General features: G+C 42.1%; 1 protein-coding gene across 1 annotated transcript in view; it reads left to right on the forward strand.

Moving 5' to 3' along the window:
• Positions 1–19,868, forward strand: part of PLD5 (phospholipase D family member 5) — a 352,464-nt gene that overhangs the window by 245,066 nt on the left and 87,530 nt on the right. Inside the window, exon 5 of the mRNA XM_046679401.1 lies at positions 12,979–13,106. Within this exon, the coding sequence (XP_046535357.1) occupies positions 12,979–13,106 (128 nt within the window). The remainder of the gene's footprint in view (positions 1–12,978; positions 13,107–19,868) is intronic.

Consider the following 19,868-nt stretch of genomic DNA (forward strand, 5'->3'; position numbering starts at 1 on the left):
TATTTCTGGGCTCCCTATTCTGTTCTGTCCATGTGATTGTAATACAGAAAAGTTTTGGGTCATATATCACTCAACTCTATATTGTTTTGTAGATGGCAGGATTTGGACTATACGAGCTAAGATTTTTAAATTTTAATGAGGTAGAAAATTAGGTTCCCACCCCAGCCTCCTGCATAATCATTGCCTGGGCATTCTCTCTTGTTATTAAGAGAACCTCCTCCTAAGATGTCTCCATTTTCCTTCATAACACATAACTGCATCCGCTTTCTCACTCTCTCCAAGATCCTGAAGGCTTCTCTCTTATTATTCTTGCCTTTCACTTCCTTTCCGTGGTCTGGGAACACTTCCCATTTCAAATTTTCGAGTTTCTCAGACTGGAAGAATATTCAGGGGCCTCGTTAGGTTACTCCCCAAGGTTTTTACTGGGTACGGTGCACCAACATTAATCATGAAGATTTAACTTTAAAAACTGAGGGGTTTTCCTGATTATGCCACATAATTGAATTGCCATGTGATTATTAAGTAAATTGTCTGATTTCTTGGTAACTCTTGAAGGAAAAATATGCCTAAGGTGGTCCGTTTGTTCGTTCCTTCCACAGATATTTATTGCTTGCCTCTGGGTTGGGGACGTCAGAGCTCCTTGTCACTCTCATAAGCCTTTCTCCCTGGCAAGGAGGACAAATGCCAAACAAGAAATGACTCTTGTGATGAGTGGTTCCGAAAGGGACTGCACACAGATCAGCTTTCCCAAGCACTTTTCTCATGCTCGTGCCTCAATCAGTTAACTGGTTTCAAGCTCATAACAACTCTGAAATTTCTGCCATTTCATCCCTATCTTGAAGATGAGAAAACTGAGGTATGGGAAGCTAAATGACTTTGCTCAAGGACACTTAGCTACTAAGTGGCAGAGGCAGGATTCAAACCCCACAGTCAGATTTCCGGGCCCACCAGTCTACACTAGGGACTAACTAGCGATGTCTTCCGTGGAATTTTTCTTCCAGAGCCTTCTTTCAACTCTTCTCCTCCCCTCTCTAGTCAGGTTTATTGGTGGAATTGAGGGCTGAGAAAGGAACAAACCAGAGGAGGAATCGGGGCCTATCAGATGTCGCCGTGTCTAGGGAGGTGAACTGAAAGGAACTTCGGGGCTTAGAGCAATGACAATCCCCATCATTGATTACAAGGTTGGCTGTAATGCGCTAAAAAGAAACTCTCCTTTCTTCCTCCCCTCTGAGTTCTGCGATCATTTGAAATATAAAGAAATCAATTACGATCTCATTGGGAATGGAAGACAGCATTGCAATTTTTTTTTCTGGAAGAGGAAGAATAAATATTGATAGCATTGGTTCTCAAAGGAAGAAACATCAGAAGTGTTGGGAGTTTTCTTTAAGTCACGTTTGTTAGTCCCGGAAACTGCCTGAACTTCCCCTTGTTTTGAATTTGGCTTGGAATGGAACCACCTTTGAAGTTTCATCGAACCGTATCGCCCACATATGAAAAGTTCTCTTATTCTCGCTTATTTCCTTCACATTGCTGAGTCCTTTACTGCTCTAATATATTTACCCGGAATTTGTACTGGAAATCCCACTGACTCCCTCTGGTTAGTTATTCGGTTAAAGAGAAAGAAAGAGAGAAATAGAAAGAGAGAGGTGCTTGCAAACACGTAAACTCATTCATTCAGTTATTTTTTCATATTTATTGAACCCCTAAAACATGCCGGGCACCGTGCTACTTGCTGGAAATAAAGAAATGAATAAAAGCCAGCCCCTCAAGGAACTCCCATGTTTCATTTTCCTTTTCATTCCATTTGCTTTTTTTCCTTTAGCTTTTGTTTGGGAAGAATATTGCCTAGGAGCCTCATTAGAAGTCACTCTCCTCTCTGATAGTCGAGCGTCACCCTTTGCAAGAACAGCAGCACTATAGAGTGTCAGAGTAATTCAGGTTGCTGTGCAGTTCTGAGCGAGAGGGCAGGGAGAGCCCCGAATCAGAAGTACAACCTTGAGTCGCAGCTTCCTCCCTTGCTGTGTGCATTTGGGCAAGTCATTCACTTTCCTGGAGCTCCATCCCTTCTGCCTCTTTTACTGTCTCTCAGGATCCCCAGGGACATCATACCAGAGGATGGGCTAACTCTCTGTCGCTCTTGGTCATTCTTTGCAATAATGTGTAAAGTACTATACAAATACAAGGAAGTGTTGTTGCCAATCGTGCTGATTAGTGTTATCATTTTGTCTTTTTTAGTGTCCAAGCTGAGGTCTTATCTTTTCTTGAACCAACTTAAACAAGCCCTTAAAAATCTTAACATCTGATGATTTTTTCCTTTCAATTATATATACTCAAGTAGGAGGAAAAAACATAATAGCAGTATATATTTTATGTTCTAGATTCTTATTTTTCGAAACATCAAGACACATACTCCCAAAATTATATGTATATATCTCTCCAATTTATAAACACTGTGTAGAAAATTGGCCATTTCCTGGAAGAATTTGTACTTTGGTTGGGAAAGCATAATGTTACCCTAACGACAATGAGAAAATACCTATTAACTGGAGTGTTCATAAGGTGGGGCTGTAAGAAGGAAAGAGGTCTTCATTAACAATAGAATTTGGCATTTTGATAACTAGTCCATATTATATTCGGGCATTTTCTTTTTGTTTATATATCTTTTTAATTTATATATTGATCAAAGTATTACATAAAGATAAAAAAAAATCAAAAACTACTACAATATTTGTAGTAAAGAAAGTTGTTGCCTGCCTGCCCTGTGTCAGCCTACTTCCAATTCTTACTTCCCAGAGGTAGCTGTTTTCTTACTTTTAGCTGTTTCTTCTGGTGTACTTTTTATTTGATTTTTTATATCTCCTATTTATATTGTATTACTTGATTTTTTATTTCAAATATTACCTGTTTGCTTGCCGTTGTGGGATTTGAAGCATCATCTCCTACCATTCCTTCCCTCTCTGCCACTCCCCATCCTTTGCAAGCACGTACTTCCTCTCTCCTGATCCTCCCAATATAGGTCTAACCATCTTTTGGTTAAATCAATATTTACACTGTTTTACACTGAATGTTATTAACAACTGATCTGTGGACAACAATCACATGTCCTTTTGTACAATCATTTTTCTCCCTCTGGGTTGGTGACTCTATGCCCCTCCTCATAAATCATCTCAGAACTCTGCAGCATGTAACGTCACGTCGTCTGACCCAGCAGGCACTCGGTCTGATTCACTTTTTCTTGGGGATTTCCTTTCCGAGTCCCTCCTTCACACTGCAGTCTGGGGACTGCTCCACAGGCCCTCTGGGCCTGTCCCTCGGGGAATTGTCCTCACCATCCTGCTGGGAGCCCAGATTGCTTCTGTCTTATGTGGGGCCTTCTACCTTTTTCCTTGCTCTTTTTTCTTATTATAGTGGAGCACATTCTCCAGAAACTTCCTGAGGAATGGTGCACTCCAGACCTTTCACATAGGAAAGTGTTTTTATCTTATCTTCAGTCTTTGCTAGATATACAAACTTATTTCCCCTCAGACTGTTTCCTCGTTTTCGTGGTTGGTGTTAAAATATCTGGTATAAGTCAGATTTGCTAATCTCTGTGAGTGATCATTTTCGTATTCTTGTTTCCTGTCTGAAAGCGTTTACAACCCCGTTTACTCCCAATGTTCCGGAAACTTGTGATGCGCCTGTCAGTCTTTTTCCTTTTTTGCCCCGGGATTGGTAGGCTTTTCTCATTTAGAAACTCATACCCTTCAGTTCTTGGAAATTTGCTTTGTAATTCACTTTATAATTTCTTCCCCTCTGTTTTGGGTTCTCTCTGGAACTACCATAACTGAATATTGAACATCTCAGTCGAACCCTCTGGTTGCACACGTTTTTGCTCACGTTTGTTCTTTCTCCCTGCTTTTAGAGAGCGTTTTTTTTCTGGCTTTGAGGCTTTGAGATCTTAGGTCCGCAGATACGCCCTTCATGCATCAACTCTTCAAAGACCATTTTGATTTCTTTACGTTCACTCTGTGCCGTCAGTAAATTCCAGATCGTTATTTCAGTTTCCAGCGCTGCCAATCCTACATTAGATTGGCCTGACAGAATTTGTATTTTGGGTCTTTTTAATTTCTAAGAATATTTCCTTTTTCTTAGATCGTTCTTTTGAAATATCTTCTTGTGTCCATCCGAATTCCTATTCCTTCCCTTTAATCTCCCTCAGTGGTGGCCAGATGCCTTTTCTCCTTGGCGTGCCCCGCCAAGCTCTTGCCCTGTGTGAGATGTGCCGTGTGCAGGGTCAGCAGGTGCATTACCACAGAAGCCGGCAGTTTCAGCCATGGAGTCTTTGGGCACTACAGGGCAGCAAATGGTAAGGCAGATAGATAGTGGGATGTGGGCCTTGGGCCCTCCTCGCTGGCACTGCAGCAGCGCTGGGCTCGGGCAGCCCGCCCTCCTCCGGGAGCACTGGCACCAAAGCAGAAGCCGCCGGGGGCTCCTCGTTCCCATGCCCCATCTTGGCGGCTGCATAGTTGTGTGAGCTCAGCAGGGAGGTGTAAGGGAGAGGAAGTCTAGCCAACCTCCCAGACCTTCTCACGTTCTAGTGTAACTGATGAGCCATTATAGATCATGACTTTGTTTCTCTGTTTTGAGTGTGGAATTTTTCCTTTTTATGCATAACTGAGGAAATCAAATTTCAGTAAATTTTTTTAAGCATAACTTTTATTTTTAAGCCTAATGATTCCCTAAATGAACCATTCCTAAAGATAGCTTACCTGCTGAGCTAGGAGGTGATACTCAAAGCGCAATATTTCCCTAGAAGCAGAATATTCTAACTATGTGAAAAATGTGTGGGAGGGAAGAAAGACTCCTAGAAACTACCTTTGTGAGTCCAAAAGTATCCAGTAAAAGCAAAGTATCAAAGGCGACGTATAAAAATTCCATAGCATCGTTTTCACAGTATTTGAATAGATATGTTAAAACTAGAACAGAAATGTGCACTTAAGGGTCACTTTTTCCGCAACTGGACCGTATAATTGATTATCTTAGACGTTTTCTTACCATCACTCACTGAATGATTTGAAAGCACAGAGACGCCATGACATGATTTTTTAGCCGTAGGTGTTCCCTTTGGCCTTCAAGCCAATGAATTCCAAAATATTGCTAGTTAAATTGATTAAACTGTACTGTTTTTTGTAAAGCTCCCAAGAACGGGCTAACTCTGACCTTTTTCATTGCTCACAAAAGTTAATATATTCACAAGAAGAAACACTTGATTGATAAATAGCTTTCTGCTGCAAACTTCGCTTTCAGAAAACATCTGAAGGCCTTTGCAGAAATCTATAATTATTGATACTGATGCATTTCCCTTTGAGACACACATGGGGCTCATTAATAATCTGTTCAAAAGCTGCTGATGAACTTATTTTTTATAATGAAATTAGGGATACATACATGTGATAAAATATTTAAAAACAAGACAGTGATAAACACTGAATTCAGGATAATGGTTGCATCAGAGGAAGGTGGTGGGGATATGGGATCAGGGCTAAACACGCAAAAACTTTAATGCAGGATTTCTTACCTTCGGGACTGTCAACAGTTTGAGCAGGATAAGCCTTTGCAGTGGGAGACCATCCTGTGTTTTGTAGGATGTTTAGCAGCATCCCTGAACTCTACCTGCTGGATGCCAGTAGTATCCTCTTGCCAGTTGTGGCAATCAAAAAATGTCTCCAGGGGCCAGCTCAGTAGCATGGTGACTGGGTTCATGTGCTCCGCTTTGGCAGCCTGGTGTTTGCTGGTTCAGATCCTGGGTATTGACCTACGCACCTCTTGTCAGGTCATGCTGTGGTGGCATCCCACATATAAAATAGAGGAAGATGGGCACGGATGTTAGCTCAGGGCCAATCTTCCTCAGCAAAAAAGAGGAGAATTGGTGGCAGCTGTTAGCTCAGGGCTAATCTTCCTCACCCAGACACACACACACAAAACGTCTCCAGATATTGCTACATGTCCTCTGGGGGCAGGCGTACAGAATCGCCACTGGTTGAGAATTACTGCTTTAATCAGATTGGTAAGCTCCTAGTTCTTAGTGAGATGGGAGGTTCACAGGTGCCTATTTGATTATTGTGCTTGATCATTCGCTTATAAGTTACATATATTCCCTTGAATGCATAAATGTTACATCGTAAAATTTATTAAAGCTGCTGATAATATGCTTTCAATAGGTGACTCTCTGGAAATAAACTTAGAAATAGAATTTGTTTGCTTGGGGACTGTGGAACTTTATTTTCCACTTTTTAACCACAATGTACTAGCATATTTCCTTTTGTGTTGTTATGATGAATATTTTGACAGGATCTTTATTTTAAATCTTCAAAATTTGAAACATTTAATCATACAGTTTGTGCAACTGACTCTTTGCTAAAAATTGCATGAATTTTTTAGCCTAGAACTGAATATTTTTAGTCAAATATTAAAAATACACATATAAAAGTTGTGGGACTTCTAGAATCATGTGTGCATAAAGTATAATATTATCTGAGTAGGACCATAAGAATAGCTTAGTAAAGAAACAGAACCCCTCCAAAACAAGCTTAAATAAAAGTAATTTATTCCAAAGGTTTAGAGGGACTCAAAGTAAGAAGTGTAGCTGGTCTGAGGGGCAGGACAGCCGTGGACTCTCCCCCACCACTGCCTTACCCTCCACTTCCCTCTCCTGGGGAGACATTGTCTTTCTCTCTCTTCTTCTTATACATCTGGTTCTCTGCCTCTCTCTGAAGCTTGCCTTTTGCCATCCTTCTTTTATGTGGACTCGTGTGGCTAGGGCAACCTCCGTCTGTGTATGATTCTCCCGCACAGCTTCTTTGAATTAACTTACTTTGTGACTCAATACTGAATTCCCAAAAGAGGAAATTTTATTGGCTCAGCTTAGGTCACGTGTCTACATTTGGTCCATCAACTGTGGCCACGTAGTCACTGAACAGATTCACAGGGTACCTGGAATCTTCCCATTCTGAGTCACGGGGGTGCATCTGGAACTCAAAGAAGAGGGTGTTGGCTAGGAAGAAATGATGTAATGACATGTAACATCAACTGATAAACATATCCCTGTTTCCCCTTCATCCAGAGACAGAGAACTGCTAGATACATAGGAGATACGTCTGGATTACCTAAATCTAGAATAGGTAAAATTAAACTCTTCTTATCTACACTGGAATTAACAATTAAATTCTTCAACCAGATGTCTTCTAAAGTTGCTCATTTTCCCCAAGTTATCTTCCTTATGTGTAAGTGGATGTGAACCATGCTAAACCTCTTCAGAATCTCCAGTATTCCATTTTGAGAATACTATTATCATATTAATCTAGAGAGAACAACACATTTCTGGAGCTTCAAAATGGAAATGATAAATGATTCTTTAGCAATTTTAGATGGAATGAGTTTTCTGACATGATGAATTAACTACTGTTCAACAAATATCTGGTATTATTTGTGAATCTGTTACTGCACAAAGGGTAGGATCTGCTCGCTGCGAGACAAAAGCCAAGCGTCAAGAGGCAAGATGGTGGCAGAGAAAGGGCATTTTATTAAAGCTTGCTAGCAAGAGGGAAGGTGGCCGACTAATGTCCAAAAGAACCATCTTAAGGGGGACACAGAATCTTGAAGCAGTTATATAGGCCTGCGGGTTATAGGGGAGGGGTTAGGAATGTTGACCCTCTGGTGTTACAGACTGGGAGTGGCCACACCAGATCTTTCAGTTTTCATTGATGATGGCTATCAGCATAGACTCTGAGGGGCCATCACATTCCTAAGGAACTCAAAAGAACGAAGTTATCATCTTATCGCAGCTGGGAGGTATATGCACTAGCAGGGGTCATAAAATCCACAGAACAGGTGGATCTCCTGGAGGGTGCAAATCCAGCTGGGTTAGTTAGTCAGGGGTCATTCAAAGTTACAACATGGTCTCTTTTCTACAGTGTGGTTTCCCTTATGTCAATCTTATGTTGAGCTGATTTCAAATCTATTTCTGATTAAAATATGAGTATAGGGATTTTGTGTGTGTGTGTGTGTGTGTGTGTGTGTGTGTGTGTGTGAGGAAGATCGGCCCTGAGCTAACGTCTGTGCCAGTCTTCCTCTATTTTGTTTGCGGGATGCCTCCACAGCATGGCTTGATAAGCAGTGTGTAGGTCTGTGCCTGGGATCCAAACCCATGAACCCCAGGCCACTGAAACCTAACCACTACATCACCAGGCAGGCCCCAGTAAATAGCTTTTTAGTTAGTATTTTCATTTTCTCTATTAAATTTCAAGAGTATTTTCTCCATTGAAATTATATATGAACAAAATAAAGTACAATATTATCTGGTTAATACCCTAAGAATAATTTAGTAAAGAAACAGAACCCCTTTGAAACCAGGAGCATTCTCTATTAAATTTTAGTGGACCATATCTATTACAGCTCAAAAGAGTTGTAAGAAGTAGTTTGAGATCTCCTGATTTTTAATGTTTTACTTTCCCAGAGTGGTGTAAAACATGGGGATTAGCCATACCACTTTATATTGATTAGTGTGACCTATTAAGACCTGACTCCACACCACCACATCAGCACGTTTATAGCTTTTTAAAGATTTAATTAGGACTTCCTAGATAAAATGAAAGTATTTTATAAAGCAGTTATGGAAACAAGTACGTACTCTTGGGTTATCAGTTTGACATCTAAAAACATTGTTTTGAATTGCTAATAACTCCTATTAACCATCAATTGATGACCAGGTTGAAAGCAGGAGGATCTGCAGACATCCAGACCCAGTACCACTGAGCTTGCCCAGCCTCCAGCCGGTGGGCCTGGTGCGTCACTGCCGCTGAGATATGCATCTCTCAGTTGGCTTCTGGGGCCTCTGCACGATGGGTCATGGCTGCAAACAGAAAGCATGACACAATATTTTTCTCTGTTAAAAATGAAATCTGGGAAAATCAACATTGGTTAAGCAAACAACTAAATAATCTTCAAAGCTGTTGGAATCAATCCAGCTTTTAAAGATATTTTATAATCTTATAAGTCTATAGTAATTAAAAGACAGCTTCATAAAAATGTGTGTAGCCATCTTTACCAATTAAAAATCTAGCATAATACTATGAAATAAACTCGAATTTAGTTTGTCCACATAATACTACTACTGAAATAAGTGGTGCTTTAAAGAGATTTTGTAATTAAATATATTTTATAGTCAGAAAACCTTGGATGTTAACCATCTCTTTCTAATACACATAGAAAAACAGTAGGATGAGAATAATTTCTATAACCAATCAACAAAGATATTTTGAAAGTGCAGGTAAAATAAGTTCTTTTAAGTAAAATATTGAATAATATGCTTGTAATAAATGGAGGGGCATGTAGGATATGACTAAGTATATATCTATCCAGGTATAAATTAAGATAAAAGCCTATGTCTTCAGAGAGAGGAGGAGGAGAGATAGATAGAAAAACAGACAAATAGATCATTTTTAATGGGAAAGTGATATTCCACAAACCATATGCAGAGAAATATGTTCCCAGCTGTGTCATCTCATATTTTTGGTTTGTAGGGGAGGAAGAAGTATGCCTCTACCCTTTAGGTCCTTCTGGCTGGTCTAGGAATTAAATTGACATGAGACAGAATAACAGGAGAAAATCAAACAAATTCAGTAACCTATAAACATGGGAGAATCCCAGGAAAACTGAGTAACTGGCCAAAATGGCTGAAGCCACCACTTTAAATACCATCTTCAGCTAAATACAAAGGAGGATCTTGAGGGTGGTGGTTTGGGACTTCAGAGGGGAGGAAGGCAATTCATATGCAGACAAAAAAGCCAATGTTTGGTAAACGAATGTTTGCTGGGCCATCTGTAGACAATGAGAGGGAACATTGATAAAAAATGGGCCTTGCTAGGTGCCTTCCTGTCTGCCGCACCTGGAGTTATCTATGGTCATCACTCCTTTCTGGGACAGGCCTTCTCTCTTAAATTCTTTTATGCAGTTGGGGGAAGGTCAAAGTTTCTTTCTCAGTCTTGTTCTTAAAAATAATCAAGGCTTGGAGACACACTTTGGAGTGGCAAATTCTGAAACCCCTTAGTTGATTCTCTTACATCCAACAGTTTGTTGTATTCTAAAATAGGAAAATACAACATACCGTGTGGGATTGTTGTAACATAGCTTTGTTGGCACTGGGAATGCAGCTGTTCAGTAAATGGCAGTTCCTGTTTTTACATATTGCTTAATCTCTACATGGAGCTCCACTGGCCTTTGCACAGGCAGCTCCGGCCCTGGGCAGAGCCGTGGAGTCCTTTGTGCTCTCAGCTTTCACTTGGGTTGCCTGATACAACTATGGGGACTCCCCTTTCTGATCTGTCAGATACCCAGTGCCCCTTGCTGTCAGAACAGCAGGGATGGAGCAGATCCTGGTCATTTTGAATGGTACAATTTCTTTAGTATGCCTGAATTTTAATCAGCCACTTTAGGTCCTTTGTCCTTAATTTTACGTAGCACAGGGTCTGGTGTACGTTAGATATTCAAAGATTTGCTGAAGGAAAGCCACTGTTCCTTTATAAAATAATTTTAAGCATTAAGTAACTGTAAAGGCTCTGGCTGGAGGATTACACAAGGCCCATGGTTCCTGAAATCACACTCTTTAGGCTAAACTGCCAGGTAAAGTAATAGAGGACTTTGAGGGCGACAGCTGTGACATGTGGGATGGAGAGATCAAAAGGGATGGTCCTCAGTGGGCCCTGCTGATAAGCCCAGTGTCTCCTTGAGAGGGCCAGTGGGCTGGGGCTGCGGGGACCTGAGCGAGAACAAACGGGGAGTCTAAGACCTAATAAACAACCCAATGCAAGGTAGCAACTGGTGGTGGGGTCAAATTCCAGGCACAGCGTCCCAGGCCAGGAGGTGAGGGCAGCTGATGTCACAGAGGGTTAAGATTGTTTCTAGGCAGAATAAAAAGGTGGGTGCAGGCCTGGCCGGAGGCCTGTGTTGAAGGTGGAAACTGAGGCAAACACCAAGGTCACCTTCACTCTCTTCCTTCCAGAGACAAGAGAAGATGCTTCCTTCAGTGCTGGCCAGTCTAGTACTGTTGAAGGACACAGCCAGTTAAAGTGGCCTGGATCTCTGTTATGAGTTGAACTGTGTCCCCCAAAAAGACGTGTTGAATTCCTAAAGCCCAGTACCTCAGAATGTGACCTTATTTGGAAATAGGGTTGTTGTAGATATAATTAGTTAAGATGAGGTCATACCATAGTGGGATGAACCCTTAATCCAATGTGACTAGTGTCCTTATAAGAAAAGGAGAAAATAGACACACTTGGGGAGAAGACGCCATGTGACAGCAGAGGTGGAGAGTGGAGTGACGCAGCTTCAAGCCAAGGAACGCCAAAGGTGGATGGCCCCCACGAGAAGCCAGACGGAGGCAAGGAGAGATTCTCCCCTCCAGGTTGCAGAGGGAGCGCGGCCCTGCCGACACTTTGACTTTGGACTTCTAACCCCCCAAACTGAGAGAGAAGAAGTTTCTGTTGTTCCCAGCCTCTTAGTTTGTGGTAGTGTACCATGGTGGCCATAGGAAACTCAAACAGCCCCCAAGACAAATGCTGCGCTTCCTCCACTTAAGAGCCCTGGCAGCCGTGTCTCTGGGGGGACACCACACCCTCCATGCAGATTTGGGTCCCTCCGTAATTGCCATGGTAACTACCCATTTTGGACTTTCAGCTTCCGCTGTACCTGACTGTTCCTCCTCTGGGGCCTGTAACCATTCCTTGGATGTTGCTATTCCAGGATGCCTGGAGGCTGAGGGAGATGTGCCCTCACTTCTAGGATGAAGAACTTGCTCCACCCGCACAGAAGTCTGCCTGGATTCTTGCTTCCCCTCAGATCCTGTCCCAACCCCATAGCCTCTTCGTCCTCCTGCCCCAGGAGCCCAGAGGCAGCCTTTACATTTTCCCAGGAGTTACAGTTCAGTTCATAATGTAAGTCACTCTTCCTCCCTTCTGATACCCTGGCATACAACCTTATGTATACAGTACCACATCTTCTGGTAATGAAGGTTCTGACAATGAACTGAGCCACAAGAATACATCCTCTTCGTTAGTGTTGAATATCTGAAGACAGGATAGCTTAGTTATTAAATATATGCATGTAGTTCTGTTCTTTTATTAAAGAAATGGACCTTTAGCAGAAATTTACTTAAATAGCTTTGCATTCAGTGGATTCTATGCTCCTTCTGAGAAGTAGTAAGTGCATAGTCCCGAGCATACGATACATATAAGCTTCACAATTGATTATGACACATCATGCTTAGAACAATTGGTTAAATTTAGATGTTAAAATGCATTTTTTTGGTTTTAACAATAGTCTGAGTGACCTAGTTAACGGTTATTCAAGGTTACATTCCGGTAAGGCTTGAATGATCATTGCTTAAATTAAGAACTATCAGATAAAGAAAGGCAAGGAAGAGACCAAATCCAAATTAAATAAAGAAGAGGGAAAATGAAGAAATAAGACGAAGGAAAGGGGAAAGAGTGAGAATAATGTCCGGAATGTGTAAGAGGGCCAGCTTCTTGTTGAGGGGAGCCGTAATGCTAAACAGGACTGATGGTTTTATTGATTGCGAAATCATATGAAGATTATTCCAAAAGTCAAGTAAAAGGAGGATGGCGCACCTGCCTCACCACCTGGATGTTAGTGATGGAGCTGGGCTTCGGTCAGATCTGAGTTGAGAAGCCATGCACTTTCGCTATGCTGAGCCTTCTCTGCATTTACATAGGAAAAAGCTTCTTACTCTTTTTTTCCCTTTGTATGCTTTTTTGGGAACAAAATAACTCCTCGAGGGCCTTCTGTGCATCAGACTAATGTACGTGTTTGGCCTTCCTGAATGCGGTTGTGGTCAGTGTGCACTCTGAGCAGCCGCTGCAGGTGCCTGACTGCGCGTTCCGGGCCTTGCGCCGAGGCTGACCAGGATCTCCTTGCCCCCTCCAGGAGCCGAGGTGACCTACATGAACATGACCGCGTACAACAAGGGCCGGCTGCAGTCCTCCTTCTGGATTGTGGACAAACAGCACGTTTACATTGGCAGCGCTGGTTTGGACTGGCAATCCCTGGGACAGGTAATTTTTCCACATTGTGTGAACTCAGAGTTCCATCGCCATCAAAACCACCAGCTCCATAAAGTGCTCAATCACGTCCATTGTGGTTCAGGGAAATAAAACCTACCGTACTTATTATTTTTAACTGTGTAGTTTTAATAGGCTCATCTTTGTTTAATGTGAAATGATAAACCTTCCCTTCTCAGAATCATCTTGCCAAAAAAACTGCCATTGCTTCATTTGGTAATTCACATGCTACTCTCAGATTCTTCAGAGCAGGTTGGTGTGTAATTTATTTACGCAATCCTGGATGTTCAGAACGAGATCTTATAATCTGTGAGATAGAGTTTCCTCTGTCTTCTCCTGTGAGATAGTTTTCACTTATAAATTCAGTATAGGATAGTATGTTTCCGAATAGTAATCATTTATGTTATTCCTTTAATAAATCTTAAGCTGAAGATGTTATCATCTTTCCCTTTTCAAATAACTAACTTCAAAAACCTTTAAAATACACTTGACCAGTCTTGTAATTTTCACGTATTTATTTGTGCCAGAGGTGATCCCTAGAAGATTACATATCGCCTTCTTCCCATTGGTCAACTGGCGGCAGGAAGTTCCCAGTCACTGGTGCATAGGAAGACTGGCCAGTCCGCTGTGCATGCACAGGGCACACACACGCTGCATTTTAGCTGAGCTCTTTATTTACTATTAAGATCTCTGAAATTACCAAGTGAGGTATACTGCACTTCCGTGTGTCCCCATGGGAAAGAAAGCATTGATGTGCAGAGACACAGGGCCTTAACTTGTAAAGACACTCCCACACTGGATAAATCTGAGAGAGGGTCACGTTATATTTGTACTGTTAGCTTCAGGCGTTTAACCGTTGGCCTCCCCATTTCCACTCATCCCGTTTTTCCTTCTTAAACTGCCACCTTCCGTGCACACACTCCATCTATTTTTCCTCATTTATGGTTGAGGCAGGTAAAAGTGCTCAGTTGTAAAAGAAATATACAATGGGCAAACTGCAAATAATCCATAATCAATCTATAAATTAAATTTTAGGGTGAGTTTATTGAGTCAAGTCTGAGGACTAGCCTGAGGGGCTTCCTTCCTCAAGGAAGGAGGCACCCCCAAGAAGTGGGGTGTACAGAGGGGTTGTATACTGTCTTGGAACAAAGAGCACACATCACGTATGACAGGAATGTCCCTTTTATAATTGTCACGAGATGCTTAGCTGGCACGGCAGGTCAGTGGTCACAAGGTGAGCACAGCAGGTCGGTAATCAATCCTTAGAGTCCAGGAAGAGGTGCTTATCCTTAAGGAAATGATGATATGGGGGGAAGCTGCATCCCTATCTTGAAAGGCATCCTTCTTGTCTTTAGGACACTGTAAATGTTTAAAGCAGATGTACAGTGCATGCTCAGCAGGCCACATCAGGTCTTTTGGGAGAAACAAGTTCAGGCCAAATTAGTTTTAAACCAGATGACTTCCTCATATACTCCAATATATTCTATTGCTTTTCGTTTATTTATCAAAACTAAATGCTAAAAATCCAGTTATTTCCCTCTCCACAGAATAGACAGTGCAGAGCCAAAGTACAACTATCTAAGGTGGTTTTTCTACTTTCATATTTAAAGAATAGTCCAAGGAATCCAGCCTCAAGGGTCAAACATTTGTTCTTTCTAATAAGAGAATCTCCCGTCCCAGCAAAGGGGAACACTGAGGGAAAATTCCGTGACTCATTTTGGGATGAAGACACCATCAAAGATTGACAGAACCTTGTTTATGTTGTGTTTGCTCAGGAAATAGAGAAGGAGCTATCTCCTGATATAAAAATGATTGTGAACAAAATAATAGCATCAATAATAGTAATGGCAACAATAACTAGCATATGGTGAATGCCAGGTGCTGTTGTAAGCCATTTAACTGGATTGTTTAGTTTAAATTTCACAGCGATCCTATGAGGTAAATGCTATTTTTGTCTCCATTCTAAAGGTAAGTAGACTTGAGCCCAGAATTCAGTTTCAATAATGACTCTTTTAAGGCAACTCCTTCCAGTATTAATTCTGATATGAAAAATAAAAATTTTGATTTTGTGTATCTCCTATCTGATGGCCCTTCAAACACACACATGAAAAATATTGATTAAGCAACTTTGGCTTACCTCAGAAATGGGGAGTAAGAAAAGGGAAGTAAGTATAAAGCCTCATTAATTTAGAGTATTTAGAGGAAAACAGTCTAATTTATGAAAATATCTGAGTTCATCTTTTGCTTTGTTTGTACTTACCTAATCAAGAAGCATCTTTCGCACAGAAATTTTCAGCTGAGTCTCCTATAAGGAACAGATAAGACTGGTTCTGTAGTGGTGCTGATTACATGTAAATCCAGCTGCTGAGTGGTTTTTAACGAGCATTGTTTACTTGTTTTTAGAAAATGCACTTCCCCATCACCAAATTTTATTTCCTTTGTTATGAATTCATGTTAAGTGACAGGGTCTGAAGGTCTGTGAATTCTATTTGAATGAGGTTTGAATTACTGAGGTTTAATGACATTTCTAAAGTTTTGAGCGAGTTATCTCTATTGCCATCTTCTCTTTTCCTTGGATGGACAGACTTTCAAGTATTCAGTGTGGGTTTCTCTGCCTGAGGACCATTCGTTTCTCTTTGTTTTTTGTTGTTTGTTTTGTAGGAAAGTGGGTTGACTTTTAAGTGGTCATTCTTAATCTGTGTAGTCATTTGGATATTATTTCCTGTTGAAATGGATCATCACTGTGAAACATGCGTTTTAACCGTGGTAAATGCAGAGTAAGGGCAAGCTGTAAGTTATTTCCTATTATGCAGATAAAGAATCCAAGCCATCTTATGATCTCTCCTTGCTCACACGTTCCTAAGGGGTAGCCAATTTCCCTTCATATTACAGAGAAGAGTACGAGTCTGAGGCCTAATGGGAAAGCCCCAGGACCCAGTCCTCTGTTTCACAGCTAGTCAAGCTCGTTTCCTAAGGACCAATCGACTCCTTGTGATTCATTTAATGCCACTCTCAGTAGCAACTGGAGAATTGCAGCGTCTCGCTTCTGCCCTTGCATGGACCTGGGCCCTTCAGACCTGTCTGGAAGAGACATCCCTCTGACCTCATCCTGTGGCTGGTTTGTTCGCAGCTCCTAAGACATATAAGGAGAGAGCATAAACTGAGTGGACTTTTTAGGGTTCCCTCCTTCAGCTCGAATATACCAACAAAGTTAGACTTTTAAAAACTCAAATGGATTAACGTGATATTTCTTAAGTATGGAGCAAGTGTAACACAAGGTTTAAAAAATGAACTTATTTTATAATCCACCATAAATTCACAGGGAGGAAAGCCATGAGAAAGTGCTGAGCGCTCCAAAGTCCCCATGAAGAGAGGGCAGGTCACGGGTCACACTCACCAGCCGTGTGTGGAAACGGTCCTTGCAGGAGGGTACCTGGGGGGGATTGGGGAAAATGCTTCAGGTTTGAATAAAAGGCTTATGTGGTCAGACACTTCCCAATGGGCTGCTTTTGTGGGAATCTGCATTCTTCTCTTGGTTGTAAGTTAATAGCAGGTTAGACTCCATTGGCATCAGGGATTTGGCAGGAGGTGAGTGGAAATAATCTTTGCGTCATTTTTTTCCGAAAGGCTACTATTTATGTGCCAGGCACTGTGCTATCATTTTATACGTACTTCTTCATTTGTCATAGCAACCTAAAGGTGGGTATTATTCCCACCTTCCAAATGAAGATAATACTGGAAAAATAAAAACAGAACAGATGCTATTGCTGCTCTTCTCCCCTGTGAAATAGTAAAACACTGCCTGCCCTGTGTAGGCGGTAAGCCTTTGGAGATGATGCTCATACGCTTTAGATTGACAGTTCAGTTGGCAGAGTCTGCACCTTTCATTTCATTCCTGACGATTTGGGACTCAGGTATGAATCAACCCTAAGTTCTCATCTTTCTGCTGCTAAGCTAAACTCTCAAAAACAAAACTATATCTCATTTCTATTTTCTTAGTAATCTTCCCTATTTTCCTCCTGGAAGAGACTATATTCTTTGCTGGGGTGGAGAGGAGACCTGGCTGTGGAGGGAGCAGCGTTTGAAGCTCTTCTACAGGAACAGTTAACATCCCATTTGCTCCCCTGCAACTGTTTGTCAACTGCTAACCTGCCCAGACTTCTCTTTCATCAATACCCACCCCCCTGCCTTGTGCACCCTTCCCCCATAGCTCTCGGGATTGGGGATCAAGTTATTACACTAACTTTTTGTCTTAAATTAGTTTTCCTTTCACCGTGTTTGACTATGTGGGATTTTTCTTGGTCTACCTTAGTGTGACATAAAACATGGCACAGCGGGACCCATGCATTAGAACAGATTTCAATTTGAGTAAAGTTGTGCATGAAGCTAACAATTACATGAAGAATTATAATGTGTTTCTCAAGTATCAAATTCAACCTATTTCATCAGCTTTATATTTTGTGACATTTTCTAGTGAAATCAGATTATCGCTATCAATCATTGCCTTAAATCTATGATAAGGAGCAGAAATAATAGAACTGATAATAATAACATCTTCAATGTATTGAGGGCTTTTTCTGTACGAGGCATTCTTCTAAGCATTAGAGAGTATGAACTCATTTAATTTTCACAGTAAACCTTTCTTGTAAATACCACTGTTGTTACCAGACCAAATGGGGGTCCCTTCTTGGGAGTTAAATCAAACTGCACCAGAAGTAGTTGTCTCACAAAGCAGAATTTTTATTTGCGGCATGCAGCAAAGAAAAATGGAGAACATAGGGAATAATTTCACAAAGCTATGGCCCCCCAAACATGGAAGGGTGGGTGTCTTATTTGGGGTAGGGAATGAATATTCAAAGGAGGAGTTTCATCATCGCTTATAGAGGCGGGCATAAGCTTGTGGTTGCGGTCTGGGCCACTTCAGAGCAGCTGCGTCCAGGGTGGTTGTGGCTTAGAGCTTCTGCCTGGAACATGGCTGAAAACCACGTAAGGTCAGGGCCCCAAGGTGTTAGATAAAGGAACGCCTGCACCTTGCAAGAAGTCAGGAGAATTAGGTCAGACAATAAGGTCAGAGTTTAGGCAGGACAAGAGAAGTGGGTTGGAGCACATGGCTGGTGACACTATCACCCCCTTATTTTACAAAGGAGGAAACTGAGACACAAATAAATAACTTAGCCAGGGTCACCTTCCAGAAAGTGGCAAAGCTAGAATGCAAACCCAGGCAATCTAGTTCCAAACCCCTCAGTCTTATTCTACTGCTAATAATTTTAAAAATGAATCCCATTTATGAGAAATCATTTTCTTTCATGATCTTGCAGATTTCCTCTCTCTCACTCTTTAAGAAAAGCAGACAACACTGTTGACGGAGAAACTCTTCGCTCATTCACATCTTTCTGATTGCAAACCTGTCATGACATCATGGCCACAGAATGACGCCTGCTGTTGTTCAATACTTGAGTTCTGCAAGCTCACTGCACCTTCACCTCTGGGTTGAGTTCCAAAGGCCAAAAAGTCACCGTGTGTGCTTCTCTGCTCCTCTCCTGCAGGGGTCCAGGACGTGCGCCTTGAACTGTGGCCCCGGGGAGCCCTGTGGGAGGGAAGAGAACACCACTGCAGGCTTTGCACAGAGGGGGCTGGATTTGTGAATCTCAGGAGCTCCAAAAAATACCATAGAGGGAACAAGAAATCCAGCACTAACAAAGCAAACAAAAGACTCACCAGTGTGTGAAGTAGAAGGAAAAGGGCACAGCCGTCTTCAAACCCCAGGGCTGTGGAGGCGTGAGGCTGAAAGGGGAGGAGTGGAGAAGGAAAATGGGAAAAGCATGTTTTTAGAAAAAGTCACTCTTATAATTTTTGAACAAACTCTCTTAAATGAACTGTTAGCCTACAGCTGAAGGCGGGGTTCAATTGGCGCATTGGTCACAAGAATCCGGCAACTCTGGAGAGGGGATATTTTTAGATACTATTTTCAAATGTCATTAGGACAACAGGAATAGGCCAATTTAAACTCTGTTAATGCGTTTAATCCTAGTCCACCTTTATTCTGAAAAGACTGGAAGGTGCATGTGAAAACAGGCCGGCTCCTGGGGCGCCCCGGTGCGGGAGGAGTGAGGGAGGTCATCCAGTGGCTGCTGGCATCACTGTGCCGGCGATGGACCCCGCAGCAGCCCGGGCGGGAGGGCACAGTCACTTAGCAGCCGGCCCAGACCTGCTCTGTGACTTGGGCAGCGAGAGCAAGCCAGCCCAGGATCTGCTCGGTGTCTAGAAGCACTGAAGCTTTTAATCGCGGGACTGGAAGTGACCTCAGAGAACAAGCAGTCTCGTGTTTCAAGGTGTGTTTTATGAAATGCTGTTTCAGTGAGACAGTCGTGGGTGGTCGTTGCCTGAGAAAAGGATTCTTCCTCCCTAAGGTGGAGAAACTGTAGGGTTCATTTAAATGGCTTTCCCTGCTGTGGGCCTCCTCGGACCTGGTAACACGCTAACGTGTTGGTGACTCTCCAAGAGGGTGGAGAGTGTGCAGCATTCCTCAAACCTGTTTGGCCATGAACTCCTGTTCACAGTTAATGTTATGGATCAAATGTTCCTTGAAGCCCATCTGTTTCCGCAAATGCTGATCTAAACCAGCACGCCCTGCACAGATGACCACGCTGACGCAAAGGGCTGGAGAGTTGGGTGAGTAGGTACTAGTCACCTAGTCACTTACCCATGACCTCTCATCCCTTTATGCCAGGTTTTAGGACTCTCAGGCAAATGTTC

Source organism: Equus quagga, chromosome 12, assembly GCF_021613505.1.
Source record: "Equus quagga isolate Etosha38 chromosome 12, UCLA_HA_Equagga_1.0, whole genome shotgun sequence".
NCBI classification, from domain to species: domain Eukaryota; kingdom Metazoa; phylum Chordata; class Mammalia; order Perissodactyla; family Equidae; genus Equus; species Equus quagga.